A 13,603-nucleotide genomic window follows, 5' to 3' on the forward strand; every position below is an offset into this window, starting at 1 on the left:
CTTATAGGCTCCCTTGTCCGCTCCCTGTGCTCCCTCTTTCACTGTCTCCCTCACTTAGCCTCAAGCGAACATTTCTTCAGCCTTTTCTCACTGAATCTTCGTTGGGGCTCCGTCACCCTTTTCACTTTCAAGGCGAGGGGGGTCGGAAAAAATTTCCATTATGGATGATTGAAGACGCCATGTCGTCCTAGACGCATCGCTTGACAATCCCAGCCCGGCTCCGGCATTCGCGTTTTGTTCGAGGCATCTGAAAAGTACAGTCAGTCTCGTGGTGCCAGAAAGTTGGGGTGCGTTTCCACTGTGACCGGCATTCCTCGGAAGTCACTCGCTTTTTTTTTTGTTGTAATAATATTTCTGCTTTCATTGCCGGTTTGCGAAAGTGTCTGACTTTCCTGGCGTCTGGTAAGCATCGTGAAGGTGGTTGTGAGGCGTCGTTTCAGTGCCATTAGAAACGCAGCGATCGCGCGAGAAGATCTTCTTTTCTCTTCTTTCATAAAATTTTGGGATTGAAAAGTATCGCTCGCACTGTCCTACCAATAGCGTGATTTCTGCGTTGAAACTGACGTTGAAGGGACTTTTTATTCGAAAGAGAAATATACAGCGGAAGAAGAAAACACAGAGAAACGGCACCGAGATTAACCAGCACGTAACCTGTTTCACTAACCTGCATTGGGGATGCCGTCGCTACAGCTCCCACAAACTGCCGCTAGCTGCTTTGTAAGCCCGCCTTGACGACAGACCCTTGTCCGATCAGCCAATGCTCGAATGACAATGCGATCTGTCTTCACGCATAACATCAGTGAAGGCCTTATTGAATTTCTTGAGTGGTAGTTGCTTACTGAATATGCTATAGCGCTCTCGCTCTTGTTCATTTTGTTTTTGCTTCACGCGTCTATTTTTCTATTCGCTTTCCTTCTCATCTTTCCTCCTCCTTCCCTCCCCTTACTGCAGGGTAGCGAACCAGATGCTACAATTTTGCAATGGGAAAGCGAGAATGTATAAGAAAGATTAGTAATAATTTGTGGAGTTTGATGTCTCACAATTACGATATGATTATCAGCCATACCATAGTGGAAGGTTTCGGATATTTAAACTCTCTCGTACTCTTTAACCTGCCCTGACATCACACAGCAAACACGAACCTTCAGTACCCCGCCTCTATCGGAATGTGACCACCGCTGCTGGGATCGAGCCACTGACTTTCATATCATCAACCGGGCACCGAAACCATAGTGGCGGGTATGCACAAGAGATGATTAAGCATCGTGCCAAATTTCCTAATTACTAGCGTAACACTTAAAAGGCGTGTACGAGCAGGTAAATAAGTAGAAGAAATATTCCCGTAAGCGATTGCCTCAATCTTCTCGGTTTAAACTTCGCGCAAGTGTTCACAAGGATACTAAATCAATTAGTTCATAAGCACTGACACGTAACTTCTGAATTCTAGTGTACAGCACTTCTTCAACGACTTCGTCAATGTTGAAGTCGATTCTTTCAGACATAGTACATGCATATACCTATGTGCACAGGCCGGAACACGGAAAAGAGGGATACGGTAATGCGTTGCTTCATCTCGTGACTGACGACGCGTTGATGAACCGGACGATGTGCTTAAACTTGCCACTAGCATATCGAGGGTGATACTGTGATCGTATGCTTCCAATGGCTTTCAAAGTACTTCCAGTTATTGCCTCTGCAACCCCCGCATTGACGTCGAGGGCTTCAGCGATCGGGGTGATGTGGTGTGTTTTTGTTGCCTCTCCCAGGCAGTGAGTTAGTTCAGTGTCGTCCGCAATATTTTTCATAGATACGACCGGTTGTCAAAACGAAGTTTCCCATCTGGTATGATTGAATAGCTCTGACGACATTACCCGTGTAACTCTCCTCGTGCTTATTACCACGGCGTACAGTGAGCCCGTGGAAAAAGCACCACCCGAGCGTTACGTGCCACGAAAGCGCTGCTGACGTCCTTGTGGGCCGTGGGTCTTAACTAAACATCATTAACAGTGTAGAACCTCTCTCCATATCTGTGTGTGTTTGTGCGTGCTCGTGTGTGTGTGAGAGAGAGAAAAATAGCATTATCGTAATCCCAGTATTTGGAGTAGCATTGCAGGTGCCACGCTAATATCTCATTAAAGCACTTCTTTCTCGGTGGCTAAATGATGACGCGTGATCGCAAATGTTCGCTACCTTTAGCTCGTGTTGGCCAGCCGCTGTAGCGGCAGCAACTTTTCATTCACTCAAATTGAACTATATATCATTCAGTCACCTATCAAATTTAAGTATGGTAGAAAGGTGGGCAAGTCCAAGTCAATGCATACTTATGAAACAGCGCAGGTCTTGTGGGTGCTACGAATTCTTTGATAACGCAGGTGTTATCTTGAAACACAAACAGGAAAGGACTCAGGAACTCGCGTAAGCCTTCATCGAGATTATGCGTGATGATATTGTACCACAGGCTTCCATTTTTTCGCAAGACTGCGTGGTACACTTGCTTAGCAATTAAGTTTTCCCGCGTGACCTGCAGAAACGTGAGCGCTCATGGTTTGTTCACTAAATTTTAGTTGTTAGCTTTTGTTTTGTGTCCTCCTCCTCCTCTCTGTCTCCGTTGTTCTAGCGCTGGAATTTAAGTGTGCACCAAGTTTTAATACTGCCGAAGGAGCATAATGTATAGAAGACCTAGAGTGCGCGTGGCGCACGGGTGTTCTTGCGTGCGCACCTGAGGCATATCGAATTTTTTTTTTACCCTTCATTCACCTTTTTCTTTTTTGTCCCTTTCGTTTCCATTCGGCTATGACCCGCGCGGTGTCGTGGAGGTGTCCTCCATAGATGGAGATCCCGGCTGCGGCGGCTGCATTTCCGATGGAGGCGGAATGTTGTAGGCCCGTGTACTCAGATTTGGGTGCACGTTAAAGAACCCCAGGTGGTCGAAATTTCCGGAGCCCTCCACTACGGCGTCTCTCATAATCATATGGTGGTTTTGGGACATTAAACCCCACAAATCAATCAATCAATCAATCAATCAATCAATCAATCAATCAATCGATCAATCAATCAATCCATAGACGGAGACAGTAACGACGCCGCGCTTATTTCTTCCCTTTTCCTTCAAAGTCACTTCGGAGGGAAGACAGCGCGTGGATCGAATCTTCGGCTATCTCTTTGGTGTTCACGAATTGTCACTGGCTCGGAAAACTTAACACTCAAACTTTTAAGTCTCAACACAAACACACACACACAATTAAAAAAAAGACGGATATTCTAAGTCACATGCATGCAGCCTTAGAATGGCAATCAGCGAAACTCGACATGCTGACTGTCGCGGAAAGGTAAGAAGCCCTTGTTGTGCACCGAAGGTTGTGAATGCGAATCGCGACTTACAGAGCCCTATATATATGGCGCCGTTGAAAGAAAACACCTCTCGAATCGTGTAAGAGTACTTCGACGCGAGCGCCCTCGGGACACTCGATGCCACTGGTTGTGGCACTCAACGACTTAGCGCACAATCAGAACGCGCTGATGTGTGGCAACGTGAAAAAGGGTGCAAGCTGTAGGTTATATTTTTTGTTGTTCAGTTCTGTATTTTGAAATTGGCTCCGATTCCCTAGGTCTTACAAAGTTGTGACGCAACAAAAGAGTGCGTTTTCTCTTTCTTCGCTCGAGATTTAGGAACCTCTGCTCTGACGACAGAAAACGGTTCAAGCAAAGACGGAGGGAGTTTAATGGCTCATTTCTGCGAGCTTGCGAGCTTGCACATCCCTCTTCTTCTGCCAAAAAATAAAATAAAAAACACACGACAAAAGGATCTTATTGCAAGCAAATCTATAGCACTTATGTAGGTGTGTCTTGCGCAAAAGCGTGCAAGGAGCACTGATTTCCGCGGCAAAACGGGACAGCGAAAAACAGCAGTCGTTGTTACGAAACGCCTTAGTAACATGTTTCTATATAACGCTGCCGAGATATGTTTACACGCGTGCCGCTGGTAGTACCAGAAGTTTTTTTTTTTTTTTTTGCTACAACGACTCCTTCTTATTTATTTATTTATTTATTTATTTATTTATTGTACTGCGTGGTGTCGCTTTTCGAAAACTCCACGTTCGCGCAAAAGGTGGAGTTTGACCTTTGAAAGACGGCTCCGCGAGCTCTGCTCGACAGCGGTATTTAAAAAAGTTTCACTGGTGTTCTATCACGTCCAATGAGTAGTAGTTTAAAATGACGAAAAATGTTGATATTTAGGTGTACGATAAGTATCCCAAGGTATAAGCGATTTGCGGAGCCCTCCACTATGGCTTTAAAAAAAAAAACATGTTGTGGTTTTGGGTCATCAAACTTCTTCAAGCATCAAGACATTTTGACGTACAAAATGAAAAACCCGGAGGCACCACATTATTTGACCTGAGTGTCATCAAGGCACTTGCAGGTTGGCGTTTGTGCAACCCGATGTATTGGAGTAGTCATTTTCCTAAAGAAAGGCAAGAAAGGGAAGATTGAAGGTTGCGAAGAGGATCTAGGGGGGAGGGGGGTGGGGGTTCTGGAGCTGACGTTTCGACAAGCACACGTGTATTTTTCGCGACTGCAACTGATTGCGTGCAACTGTTTCGCGCGCACTTATGAAGGGAATCTTCGATGCCACTATGAAACATAATTTATTGAGCAATCAATACAATCGAATGAGAAGGAATAGAAGTAGGTGGCTTTCGCTTTTTGGTCGTCTTAGTCAAACGCACAAAGCACCATGCCATTTTTCTCATAGCTACTGCACTAGAAATAATAAATTCGAATAGCACCAATCGTAATATTCCTGTTATTATTATCGGTTGGCATCGTACTGATTTGCCTAACGATATGTCCATAGGCATTTGCAGAGTTCCCTTTTATTGAGGGGGGGGGGGCGATGGTTCGTCATTGCACTCCCCCCCTCTACAGTATATCGATGTATGGGGCGGACTTGGTGCTACACTCCCCCCACCCCCTCCACGAGTCTGTATGGGGGCTTACTTTTCATGACCCCCCCCCCCCCCCCCCCAATGAGCACGCCTATGGATATGTCCTCATTCTGTGGTTCCTTGTAGGCGTTTGACTCACTCCAAAAAAAAAAAAATTCATGACTGTGTATAAGCAAATCGCTGTAGTATTTCTGTACTGAAGCAAAAGCGTGACGTCCTCATGCTCTTGTATGTTATAAACGACCAAAATGTCTAAGTACATGCTCTTGGCCGTCTTTGTTGCTGTTGTTTCCGCCGCGTTTAACGAAAACGAGGAAAACGAAACGTGGCAGTGGAGAGAAGTGGGGGTCAGTTATCTATGCCACCTTCCTTGTACGGCAAAAGACTCAATGCGGCGCCTCTTTCGTCCCACCCATCGGATCAATCCTGTCTGCGCTTCGCATCGGCAACGGAAGCGATAGCGGCTGCTCACGCATTCTGTTGGCCCTTCAGATTTGCCTAACGTGATCCCATATATTCGTAATCTCATTCGCTTCTGCTTACTGTCAAGACAATCATGCCTTTCTCCCGTTTTCCGGTTTGACTCTGTGTATTTTAGAATATTTTAGAGAAAAAAAAAAGCGCGTGAGAAAGGAACGTGCTTCAGCATGCATCGTGCTCTGGGAGTAGGATGTCGCGCTGTCTTTTCAAAACTTAACTCTGCTTTGTTGAGTGATATATGTATGGGTGAAGACTTAGCGTCTACTCTTCAATGTACCAAGATGGCTTTAAGGATTACGAAGCTATCTTCTGAAGATCTTGGGGCTTTTAAGTAGTCTGGGTGTTGTTCTAGGCTTAGTGGCGGGTGTAGAGATGGTATTCCGTTGTGCCTTCTTTTTGGTTATTTCGGTGGGCTCACTTCGTTAAACCATGTAAGATTTTTTTTATTAACTCGTTTTTTTATTTGCGCCGGAAGACATTGAAGCAGAATAAGCACGTTACATTCGTCTTTGTTGTTGAAAAGAAAAGGGCCCCTAGCTTCGAGATTCGGTGAACCGTATATATTCTTAATGCGTGATTCCTCTGGCTGTTTTGTTGCCAGATTCTAGGGGTTATACTTTTGAGCAGTTAAATAGTGAAGCGGCGTTTGTCGTAGCATGAACGAAACGGCGTTTTTTTTAGGTATAGGGGATACCCGGCCACTTTCTTTTTAAGTGTGAATACACTTTATAAGCGGCCCCAAACCATCCACTGCCGTCGGCGGCGTCCACAGTCTTCTATCTTTAAAAGAAAGAGGACCTGGCGGGCCGCAGCGCGACGCTCTACCGAATAAGCCACGGACGCGACGCTGATATCGGTGTCAGTAACGCGCCTTATACCCCCTCCCCCTTCGCTCGCTCCTCCACTATCCTCGCTTGCTGCAGCTGCGCGCGCCCCCTCTCTCGCGCGCGCCCGTCTTCTCTCTCAGTCTCCCGTCGAGAGCGGGTCGTGCGATGGATGTCCCGGAGGCAACGCTACCATCAACAACGAATGCAGTACAACCGAATGCCAGCACTGCACCCGTCGTTGGAGGTGACGGTACCGCGGTGGTTTCGCCGACGTTGGAAGACAAGGCGGCGCTGCGAAGGGCTCGTGAGACCGAACGTAAGCGGGCGAAGCGTGCAGCGGATGCCGAACTGCGTGCTCGCGAGGCCGAGTGGAAGCGGGCGAAGCGTGCAGCGGATGCCGAACTGCGCGCTCGCGAGGCCGAGGACAAGCGCGCGAAGCGTGTAGCGGATGGTGAACTGCGCGCTCGCGAGGCTGAGATGAGGCGTCAGCATCGAGCCGCGAACGCGGCCCAAGAAGCGGAACGACAGCGCAAGCGTCAGGCGGAGAAGGGCGATGAAGGCCGGCGTCAAGACGCCGCTCGCAATCGTCAACGGCGAGTGGACGTTCCCGAAGCCGTTCGAGCCAGTGAACGTGCCGCGCGATGACGTGTCTGTCTCTCGAGTTTCCGACCACGATCAACGGTGGCTTCACAGACTTGGCGTTCATTAGGAACTGTACGGTCCGCTCCGTCTTGCCGGATCCGCTCACCGTACATTTCTCGGATCACAAAGCGCTGGTACTAACCGTGAGCTACAACGATAACACGAATAGGTGCTAATCTATAGTGTAGTTTGTGTGTGTGTGTGTGTGACGCGCTCGCGATGTGTGCATTTAATGCATCGTACGAAAATTGTGAAGTGTAAATAAATAATACTTCGTATATAATGTACCTGTGTACAAATGCTTCATGACAAACAACACTTAAATTCATTAATTACACTTTAATCATCATCATCATTAATAAAACTCCCAAGCATTTCTCCGAGGGTGAACATGGTTAAGTGCGAATGCACGGGGGGATGCTATGAGGGGGAGTAAAGTTAAAATCCGTTGGCATTCGCCAGTGAGTTAACGTAAACTACCCGTGTGATCAAATTGCGATTCCCAGGAACCATTACACCATAAAGGCACCATAGTGTGATTAATAAATATAATAGTGCGAGTTAGTAAATACCCCTCATAGCATCACCCCGTGCATTCGCACTTAACCATGTTCACCCTCGGGGAAATGCTTGGGAATTTTTTTTAGTTCAGCCTCTTTGAGATTTCGTGACTTGGCCTTTCAGCTATAGGACTGCAGGGATAGGAAAAGTTTGTTCTGTCCTGTTATTTCGTCTTGCGTAGCTCTGAAGCTGTTCTTCTTCAGTATACTATAGTATACTTCAGTATACTTCGGTATACTACTTCAGTATATATAGCCATGTGCACTGATTTATCTCCAATTTCGCCATAATGAAAGCCGCGTCAGACGCCACGTAAATTAAGGGTTGAGTATTTGTGACATGAGTTTGAGTTTATTTAACCACGTGACAAGTACACGAAAATACACTGTATACGTGGTTTGGTGCGAAGGGAAAAAAGCTGCGTTTCGCAGCCTGACTGGCCCCTTCAATCAGAAAAAAATTTACGCTACAAATTTACAAATATACAAAAATTACAGGCAGCGGAAAGCGACAATACAAAAGAAACACGCATGTGGCCCATGACAGGAAGTAATAGAATGACAACTCTGAAAACATACAAAAATATTCATTACAAAGGGATGTATGAAAGAATAAAAACCTAATAACCATTACAGAAATCACCCAACATTCATTTACAACACAATCAGCATATCCGATTTAAAATTTCAGTTTTAGACATTATACGCAGAATATCAGTTGTTAGTTTCCATTTGTTCATCACACTTGGAAGGCGGTAACGTAGTGTTTCAAATCTATATTTTGTGCGAGGACAAAGTACGTGCCAAGTCTCCGTACACCGAGTAACGCGACTGGCAGGATTTGGTTGCAAGGTGGCCAAGTTGCGTAAAAAGATACTTCCTCTGCGTATTTATGATTTAAAAGCTGACAAAAGCTGGTATTTGTAATAACAGGTAATTCTTAAAATTCTATATTTTGCAAATATTGAAGCAGTGTGTGCGTTGTAGGATACACCTTCAATGCACCGCAAGGCATTTTTTTTTGTAACACAACCAGGTTCTTTAGAGATGCTTTAGAGCCTGTAGACCAGACCAGATGACAATAGTGTAAATGTGAAGAAAAAAGAGCATTGTACACAAATTTTTTTTGTTTCACAGGTAGTATGTTCTGGCATCGACGCAACACACCTAAAACTTTACAAAGTTTGTGACTAATGTGTCCGGCATGGTAATTCCATGTCATGTGTTCGTGAAAACGGACACCGAGAGTTTTAACTGTCTGACAAAGTTTAATTTCAACGTTATTAGGTATTAGTTTGTGAGACGTTTCAAATGACCTGGCTTTCGCACGGAACAGTACAGCCTTGCTTTTAGAGCAATTAATGTGTAGAGAATTTGCCACAGTCCAGGCATATACCTTATTTAGTATTTCATTAGCAGAAACAATGAGGTCATCAGCCGTTTCCCCAGAAAAAATATACTGGTATCGTCCGCGTAAATTACATATTCTAAAGAGCTGTCAATACGTACAATATCGTTGATAAAAATATTAAATAATAGGGGTCCCAAAATGCTACCTTCAGTTACACCATTCTTAACGTTTATGGATGATAATAGCTCTCGATTGATTGATACACATTGTTTCCTATTAGATAAGTAGCTTCTTATTAAAGCTAAAACGGTACCGCGAACTTCATAACAGTCAAGTTTTTCTAGCATAAAATTATGGTTTATTCTATCGAAAGCTTTTGAAAAATCTAAAAATATTCCTAGGGTAAGTTTTTTTGCTTCTATATTTTTTAGAATCAATTCCTTTTGGTATAGTAAGGCACTTTCGGTTGAGAGGCCTGACTGAAGACCGAACTGTGATGGCGTAATAATGTTGTCTTTATTAAAAAAAATTAGATAACCGAATGAAAATAAGTTTTTCACACCCCTTAAAGAAAACTGGTAAAATCGAAATTGGCCTGTAGTTTCCTAAATTGCTTTTGTCCCCACCCTTATATACAACCGTTACTTTAGCGTTCTTCATGTGTTTAGAAAAAATTATTTACAGCATGTACAGAACACAAAGGCTTCATACCATTCCAGTAACAGGGCACATACACTTCGGCACATCTATATTTCCCGACTAACATCACTACGTTAAAGTGAAGACATTTGCTCTAATATACATGACAATGTATATTGAAAACAGCCCAGTAATGGAAACCGCCCAGTGGTGAACACGAGATTATAAATATGTACTAAGCATGCGCATATGAGATCTGAAATGTATATTATAGGTTCTATGTTTAAGCCATCTATGTCCTCGCTTTTACTCAATTTGAAATGCTGAAAAATGCTGATAACCTCTTGTTCGTCTGTAGGATTAGCAAACACAGAATTATTTAAAGCAGGAGGCAAATAACCTGATGAATCACAATTATGACTACTGCAATTAGTGAGGTAAAATACTCGTTAAATTTGTTTGGTAGTACTGCGCCCTTGTATATTTTATTTTTGATCACCAGCTCACTAATATCATTAGACACTTGTTTGGTAGATATAATAGCATTAAGTTTGTTCCATAATTGCCTAGAATCGGTGACACCGTCAAACATCTTGAAGTGATAATCGCGTTTAGCTTGTTTTTGTAGTTTAGGGAGTTTATTTCTGTATACCTTAAAAGCTTTATATTTATCCGGGTCTCGCTTTATCAGAAACTCTTGATACAACCTATTTTTTTCTTTTATTATATTGAGTATTGCGGAAGAAATCCAAGGTTTGCACGCCCGTTTTGATCTCTTTAAAGCTTTGTAAGCAAAATGTTTTTTATACACGGTACATAGAGTATCAATAAAACAATCATAAGCAAGATCAGCAGAAGAACTAGATAGAACGTTGTTCCAATTTAGAGTTCTGATTTCCTCTCTAAAAGAAGATAGCGTTCGCGGATCAATTTGTTGAAAGTGAACGGCAGGAAGGATTTGGCTTCTTACACTGGTTATGTTTTTTATGACTAGGTATATGGGCAAATGATCACTTATCGGGGCACGCAGGACGCCTGCCTGTAACGTACTGTTTGTACTACTTGTGATAAACAAGTCTAGTAGAGTAGAAGTGGTATCAGTAATACGTGTTGGAATGGTAATTACGTTTGTTAAGAAATAAGAAGCAAGAAGGTCCGAAAGTCTCATCTGTTTATGTGTGTCGCTCAACATATCTATGTTAAGATCACCTCCCAGCACTAGTTTGTAATTAAATTGGTTTACAACGAAAAAAGATTTTCTAAATATTGAATAAATGAATCGAAATTGCCACTTGGTGACCTGTAAATTGCAACAAAAATGTAGTTGTGATACTGTAAAGTTAACGCCTCAAGGTCATTGGGGCACAGAGACAGATCTTCACGATACTCATACGTTATTTCAGCTTTGACATACAAGCATACACCACCACCAATTCTCAATTTACTATTTTGGTACACAACATTATATCCGTCAATACAAAACACGTCTGTTTCACTACGGTACCAAGTTTCAGTCATCATAGTAACGGAAAAGAAAAATTGAACTCACCAAGAAACAAAAGAAAGTTTTCTTCTTTCGAACGAGCTGACGGCATATTAACGTGAAGGAATGTCATGGGCTGCCTATTACGGCCACTTACATACGAGTTCAATTCAGAAACGCTGGAATACATTGCCATTGTTCACAGCAGAAATATAAGTGTAATATTAAGCTAGACTACTTTAGCCAGATCCGCCTCAGAAGTTACATTTAAAACAGGTGTCCTGTCTGCTTTCCGCATGAAGATCCTGCCCTGTGATACCCATACATGTTTCCATTCTCTTTCACGCCTTGCTTGCCGCGCCTTACTGAGCAGAACCTTCATTTCCATGCACAGGTGTTCATTTATATATACAGGGTTACTGTTGTCAAAACCAAGACGAATGCTATCTAGTTTAATCTTTTTTGCTGCGGACAACATCTTGTCTCGCACCGTTCTGGTGATGAATCTGACGATCACATTTGATTTCTTTTTATCTTTCGATAGTACACGGTGCGCGACGTCAATGTCTTTATCTGTGACATCAGTTCCTAAGCACTTGGCGATGTTTGCGACAGTTTTCTCCAAGTTTTCTTTTTCGATTAGTGGAAGACTTTTAATGTCAATATTCATATTTCGGCTGTATTGCTTCAGCTCGACAATTTCCCGTCCGAGCTTCTTTCAGGTCCCTCCGCAGTTCTTCGTTTTCCTTACGACACTGCGCACTCTCAGCCTTTACCACGTCAATCTCCTTGCGAAAAGCCTCCACGTCAGTCCTAAAGAGCTCAAAGCTCTCATTCATGAAGCCAATAGCATCTCGAACACTCCCAAGTTCAGTGACTATTTCAGTGTTCGAGGAAGCGACCTTAGCTATTTCACATTTAACCTCAGTCGAGAACAAGTCAAGTCTTCTCACCAGATCACCTAGAAATTTCACGACCTCTTTAATGCTATTAGGCTGCCTCTCAGCAAGGGTCGCCGCAATATTGCCCATGTCGCCCGAATTTTCATCCCTCATCGTTTCAAGCACTTCAAGTAAAAATTGCACGAAAATGCTCTTGTGCAGACAAAGCAAGAGGCAAAGTTTGAAGATGGAGTTTATTTACTGCCAAACTCGAGATCAAGTAGCAGACATGAATGACTACACTGAATTTACAAGATGCCCGACGCACTACAGTGCAAACTTTTGCTTCAACTGTTACTTACAAGTTGGCTTCAGTTACGAACTAATTACCATCTCAAATGTATCTAAGTATGTCACAAGAAAGCTCTCTTAAATCACACTAATACAGTACCTCTTATATTTTACTTTTTGATAATGAATGATTTTGCACGTAGGAAAATGTCGCTTGCACTTTACATGCTACGTAGACGGCCGACTCATTTCATCTTTGTTTCAGCCGCTTTTGTCGTCGCCAGTTGCGAACTTTTATTTGCGGGTGTAACATGTGATTCGCGAGGTGATTTCATCGAGTTAGATTTGTACGAAAAAAAAAATATGACGATGACGACGCCACCGGCAAAAACCCGTCGACATGTTTCCTTATATTTGCGATCGCACTAGGAATACCCCTAACCAATCGTGCAATTGTGTCACGTTCTTGTGATGCAGCCTGCAGCCTGATCAGTTCGGGCGTGGCGGCCATTTTCGGGCCCAACGATCCGATGATCGGCTCGCACATCCAGTCCCTCTCGGACTCGCTGGACATCCCACACATTGAGAGCAGGCTGGACCTCGAGCCCGACGCCAAGGACTGCTCCGTCAACCTGCACCCGGACCCACACATCACCGGCAAGTCGATGCGAGACCTGGTCCAGTACCTCAACTGGACGCGCATCGCTGTCCTCTACCAGGACGACATCTGTGAGTCAAAGACCATGTTTCATAGCTATTAGCGTATAAACCTTTTCACTGTTTAATAACACAGGCCCTAGAGGACATCCGGTTTCGTTCACTGATGTGCCTTCATAGCAATGGTGGGCAAGAAGAGCTTTAGAAAATAGCCCGCTAATTTTCTACAGTTTTCTTCATTTATTTGGCAAAATATAGTCAAGTAAATGTTTTTTTTCAGCAACATAAAAGTTGTAAAATATTTTCTTAAATTGCACGCCCGTTACATATATCGGAAAAACTAGAAAAAATATTTCCTTATCTTAAAAAAAAAACTTGAAAATGGACTGTCAGTTTTGCTGTTAGGAGCTGGTAAATAAGGCGACCGGTAGTTTTTTGGGGTAAAAGTATTGAAATCTCGAAACCGTCCATAGTCGTGAACAACATGAAAGGGAACACCAAATTCACGCTTTATCAAATATTACTTGTAATTGGTATGTGAATGTGACGTATAATATTACCTAAAAACTGATAAACGATGAGACAAGAATATATGACATATCATTCGTAATTTTTAAACTGTTATAACTGGTATAAATCTATAAAATGCTAAAACGGATGTACAGGCAACTCTGCCGCTTTTATGGAGCAAACATCAACTAACCGAACCTATTATTGCGAAGTGTAACTATCCGCTGGAGCATTTGTGTTATGAACACGTGCCCTTTGTAAACTGCGTCGAGTTGCACTGGAAATAAACCCTTTAGAAAATTCAGTCTGCCAACATGGCTCTTCCACCACATCTTG

The 13,603-nt window shown here is 43.3% G+C and overlaps 1 protein-coding gene across 2 annotated transcripts in view; it reads left to right on the top strand.

Moving 5' to 3' along the window:
- LOC119174687 (glutamate receptor ionotropic, kainate 2) overlaps positions 1-13,603 on the top strand; it is a 356,865-nt gene that overhangs the window by 309,307 nt on the left and 33,955 nt on the right. For both annotated transcript variants that reach the window (XM_037425714.2, XM_075895248.1), the window contains exon 3: positions 12,578-12,829. In XM_037425714.2, the coding sequence (XP_037281611.2) occupies positions 12,578-12,829 (252 nt within the window). The remainder of the gene's footprint in view (positions 1-12,577; positions 12,830-13,603) is intronic.

This window comes from Rhipicephalus microplus, chromosome 5 (assembly GCF_043290135.1).
Source record: "Rhipicephalus microplus isolate Deutch F79 chromosome 5, USDA_Rmic, whole genome shotgun sequence".
Lineage (NCBI taxonomy): Eukaryota > Metazoa > Arthropoda > Arachnida > Ixodida > Ixodidae > Rhipicephalus > Rhipicephalus microplus.